Raw genomic sequence first — 4838 nt, 5'->3', positions numbered from 1 at the left:
TAGAATGTTCTCCCCCCAGATAATTGCATGGCTCATATCCTCATCTCCTTCAAGTCTTTGCTTAATGCCACCTTCTCAAATGAGGCCTTCCTGTTCCTCTCCCAAACATTTCCTATTCCCCTTTATTTCTCTCCATAATACATATCACCTTCTTCTACACTTTAATATTTATTGTTTGTATTCTTCAAATAGAAGGGGAATTCCAAGAAGGCAAGATTTTTTGTTATATTCCCCATGATTGGAGCGGTGCCAGGCACATATTAAACACGTAGCTGAAAAACACAGCTTTTGTTGTATCAAGCTATCAAATGCTTTCAATATTTAATTCTAAATATTTTGTATTTCCAATATGGTTTATTTTCACAAATTCTAAAATCAAATTTGCATAGATAAAAAAGAAGTTACAAAATTTGTAAAGTGTAAATAACACAGCAAACACCAGTGTTCTCAGTACCCAGTTTAAGAAAATTACTGTTATCTCTGAAGCCCTGTGTGCCCCTCCCCTCAGAGTAACTACTGTCCTGATTATTAAATTTATCTTTCCTTTGAAGTTTATGCCCTTAAACAATATACTGCTTATTTGTCCATTTTTTTGGTTCTGTGTTGTTGTATATATCTGCAGCTGAATCATTTTCACTGTATAGTATTCCATCATATATATAATTTATTCATCCAGTCTGCTACTGATGAACACTGTGTCATTTCCTTTATTTCTGCTATTACAAACAGTGCGATGAACATTTTTGTAAATTACCTCTAGGAAAAGAATTGCTGTCTTGAGGCATGTCTATTTTTCCATTTTAATCTTTAAAAGATCATATCAAATTGTTTTCTAAAGTAGTTAATTCGCATTCCTACCAACTGTGGATATGAGTCCCTGTTGCCCCAAAGGCAATATGGAGGTGTGAAATGGTATGTCATTGTTTCAATTTGCCTTTCACTGAATACTAGAGGTGCAGTGATCTCGAGCATCTTCCAGTCTGTTAACCGTTTTTCTGTTGGGCTATTGGAGTTCTTTATACATTCTGTTTATTAACCTTTTAACCATTATATGTATATATTGAAAACATTTCTTTTTAATTTCACTTTCTTTAAGGAGTCTTTTGTCTTTTTAAAGAATTTATTCTCTACTCCAAAGTCAACAATTATCTCCTATATGTCTTCCAAATGGTTTTAGTTTTACCTTTAACGCGAATTCACCTGGAACTTTGTGAGGTAATGAAAAGGTCTCATTTCAATATTTTCATACATATAACAATTATACCTATGTAATTTATTGAAAAGTCCTCTCTACACACATTCTTTTTTTAAAAATTTAAATTCTTTATTGTTTGAAGTATTACATTTGTCTCCTTTTTCCCCCATTTGACCTCTCCCCAGCTACTCCCACCCCCAGCACTTGCCCTCACCCCTGCTACTGTGTCCATTGGTTATGCTTATATGCATGCATACAAGACATTGGTTGATCTCTTACCCCTCTCCCCTACCCTCCCTTGCCTTCCCTCTGAGGTTTGACAGTCTGTTTGATGTTTCTATATCTCTGGATCTATTTTTGTTCATCAGTTTATGTTGTTCATTATATTCCATAAGTGAGTGAGATCATATGATGTTTATCTTTCTCCGACTGGCTTATTTCGCTTAGCATAATGCTCTCCAGGTCCATCTGTGCTGTTGCAAATGGTAAGAGTTGTTTCTTCTTTACAGCAGCATAGTATTCCATTGTACACACACTGGTTCTTGATGCCAGCATTGCCATATATCAAAATTCTATAAATATGTGGGTCGTTTTGGTGGACCCTCTGATTTTATTGGTCTATTTCTGTGCTAATATCATGCCTTCTTAATTCAAATTCCCTACTTTTCATCTTCAGGAGTGTTTTTGCTATTCTTGGCCCTTTGCTCTTGCACATAAAATTTAAGAGTAATTTCTCAAATTAGAGAAAAAATTAAGATTTTTTATTGCCATTGTGCTGAATCTATACACATAAGTTGGGGAAAATGCACTATTGAATTTTTCTTTTCATGAACATTGTCATCTGTCAGTTTAGTTCTTTTTAAAAGTCTAATAAAGTTTTATGACAGTCTTGCACAGATTTTATTAGATTAATATCTAGGTAATTTATACTTTCGATGCTCTTGTTAATTATACCTTTTTTAAGATTACATTTTATTGGTTTGTTTGTTGGTTTTTCCATACTGAACTTTGATAAACTCTATTATCTGTAGATTATTGGCTTTTTAAATCCATGAATCAATTAGTTTCTAAACATGTATTTGATAGCTGTCTTTCTTCAGTTGATTTATAAACTTTTGGTATTTATATTCTGAATTTTTTTTTAAGATTGACACTTCAGAATATTTGAAACTTTCTTTGTAGCCCAACATGTCTTCAATTTTCATAAACTTTTTCATGTGTTCTGGAAGGAAATATGTATTTTCAGTGGGATAGTTCTATCCATATACAGTGGGGCCTCGACTTACGAGTGTCCTGACTAACGAGTTTTTCGAGATAGAGCTGTCTCTCGGCCGATTTTTTGCTTTGAGTTGCGAGCTAAAATTCGGGTTATGAGCCAGCTTCAGATACCCCACCGCTAGTTGGCGCAGCAAACGTCACAGTGAACGCCACAACATCAGCCCAGCATCACGTGTCTCACTCATTCACTTTAAGATTTGTCATACGAGTAATTTGAGTTACGAGCTTCGTCACGGAACGAATTAAACTCGTAAGTTAAGGCCCCACTATACTATGTAGGCATACCTCAGAGATATTGCAGATTTGGTTCCAGACCACTGCAATAAAAGTGAGTTTTAATCTTTTTGCTGGTGGAAGGTTTTTGCCTTCAATTTGTAAAAAACACATCTGTGAAGTGAAATAATGCTAAGTGCAATAGAACGAGGTATGCCTGTACTATTTACACCACAACTGATTTCATTTAACAAGCACAATCCTGGTTATTTTAACATCCAACCTAATTCAGAATTAGGTATTTTTCAATTAGATAATTCTCCAACAATTCTAGGAGATACATATTACTGTCTCCATTTTGCCAAAGAAGGACTCAATGCTCAAAAGGGTTAAATCACCATCCAGATTTCCACAGCAAGTGGCCTCATTGAAATTTGAACTTTGATTTGTTTTAGTTTGTTACAACACAAAACGTCTAGGCTAGAAACCTCAGCTGTTTTTTTATTCCACCTTCTCCTTCATCCTCCATTGTCTATTGGGACTAGGTGCCTTATACCTGAATTATACCTCAAAACTCTCTTTTATCCAGGTCCTTTGCCACTATTTTCTTTTTTTACTCTAATCAGGAGTAAAGATGGTAGTGATAAATGCCACTGGTATATAGTTCTGTTGCCATGTTTAAGTCCTTTCACCTATTGTACTTCGTTTAAATTACCAGGATTACTCAGAACAGTCGGGTATTTGTTACAGATTAGGAAACTAGCTCTCAGAGAGTTTATGTAACACTAGAGGCCCTGCAGGGCTCCCCTCCAGCACCCAGAACTAAAGCCCAAAGTGGTGGTGTGGTTTGCCAAGTGGAAGATCTACCATTAGAATTCGAATCCCCCAGCTGGGGCCATTAAGCCAGCCTCCGAGAATATGGCCAATTATAAAGGAGCAACACTTGTTTCTCAGGGGGGAAAAAAGTTAATGGTTATAGAACAAAAGTTGAGCGAAGGCCTCTGTATACCCCACAGAGCTTCCAAGCCTCAGTGAATCCCCGAGGTGCATAATTTTATCCCTGAACGGAGATTCCTTCTCATAGTTGGAATCGTGACTAGGGTCTCTTCCATAATTGCCCACGAACTGGAAATTCCCCGAATGCCATGCCAGCTCCCGCCTGCAGTGTGTGTCATTGCAGGAGAAGAAACTGGGGCGGCGGGGCATCGGGAACCCACCCAGGGCCAAAGGGAGAAAAGCACGGCGCACAGATTCGTTTCGACTGGAGGAGGAGGCTAGTGGCGATACCTGTACTGGGCAATGGTCAGCTTGGCCTCGGGCTCGGCCCGGAAGCCGGGCAAGTGCTGGCTGAGGTAGGCCTCCAAGGGCCTGCAGTCGAACTTGTGCTGCGGCAGCACTTCGCCGGCTTCTGGCTCGCGGGAGGCTCGGTTCTCCATGACGGCCGCCGCGGAACCCACAGATACTTTCAGTGCCGGGAGGGGTCACTTTATACCTAAGTGGGCGTGGCCTGGGACGAGGCCCGCCTGCGCCGGGTCGACTCCAGCCAATCACACACGAGTTCGGCACAGTTGCTGAGCAGCACAGGCCCGCTGAATCCCGGTGATTCCGGCTCCGCTTGGGAAATGTCCAGAGAATCGCTTTCGTGTTTGGATTTTAAACGAGCAGTCAGCCTCAGAATCGGAGACCTCAGTTTTAAAGACAGCAAAGCCGCGTCCGTCGCGACCGGCAAATAAGAAGGCAGAGGCCTCTGCCAGCTCTAAACCTGTTGCGGAAGACCTATAGCGTCCGCTTCTGAAAAGGGTCCGTTTGGACCTCGAGCCCAGGAATAAAAGTTCCTGGTGTTTCTCTGAGCCGCCCACTCGACATGGCAATAACGCCGGCCGCCCGCTCTGGACGCTTAGGACCTCGGCCCTGCTGAGGCCTGGTCTCTTAGGACACGGCAAAGGAGACAAGTTAGAAGGGGTGGGTGTGTTTTCTGAGAGGGAGCGATGACTGCAACCGGAAGTGGTACCGCGGGACGCCGGCGGGAGTGGCGGAGACGTGTCTTTCTGTGAGGCGCTGGGAGCAGGTCCTGGGCTAGGGGGGCCGGGCCGCTCGGTGCCGCCTTAGATACTCCTTACGGGCCATCAACCCAGTCAGTGTGGGGCGGCGG

At 41.5% G+C, this 4838-nt stretch overlaps 1 protein-coding gene across 2 annotated transcripts in view; it reads right to left on the bottom strand.

Moving 5' to 3' along the window:
• The window catches only part of ACAD11 (acyl-CoA dehydrogenase family, member 11), a 71294-nt gene extending 67118 nt beyond the window's left edge, over positions 1-4176 (bottom strand). Inside the window, exon 1 of one of the 2 annotated variants that reach the window (XM_005863578.2) lies at positions 3974-4176. In XM_005863578.2, coding sequence (XP_005863640.1) covers positions 3974-4122 — 149 coding nt within the window. In that variant the 5' untranslated portion in view covers positions 4123-4176. The remainder of the gene's footprint in view (positions 1-3973) is intronic. The other variant, XM_014537523.1, reaches the window with a different exon arrangement.
• Between the last annotated feature and the right edge of the window lie 662 nt (positions 4177-4838).

The sequence above is a fragment of the Myotis brandtii genome, unplaced genomic scaffold, assembly GCF_000412655.1.
Source record: "Myotis brandtii unplaced genomic scaffold, ASM41265v1 scaffold18, whole genome shotgun sequence".
NCBI lineage: Eukaryota > Metazoa > Chordata > Mammalia > Chiroptera > Vespertilionidae > Myotis > Myotis brandtii.
This window is presented reverse-complemented; position numbering and strand designations above follow the sequence as displayed.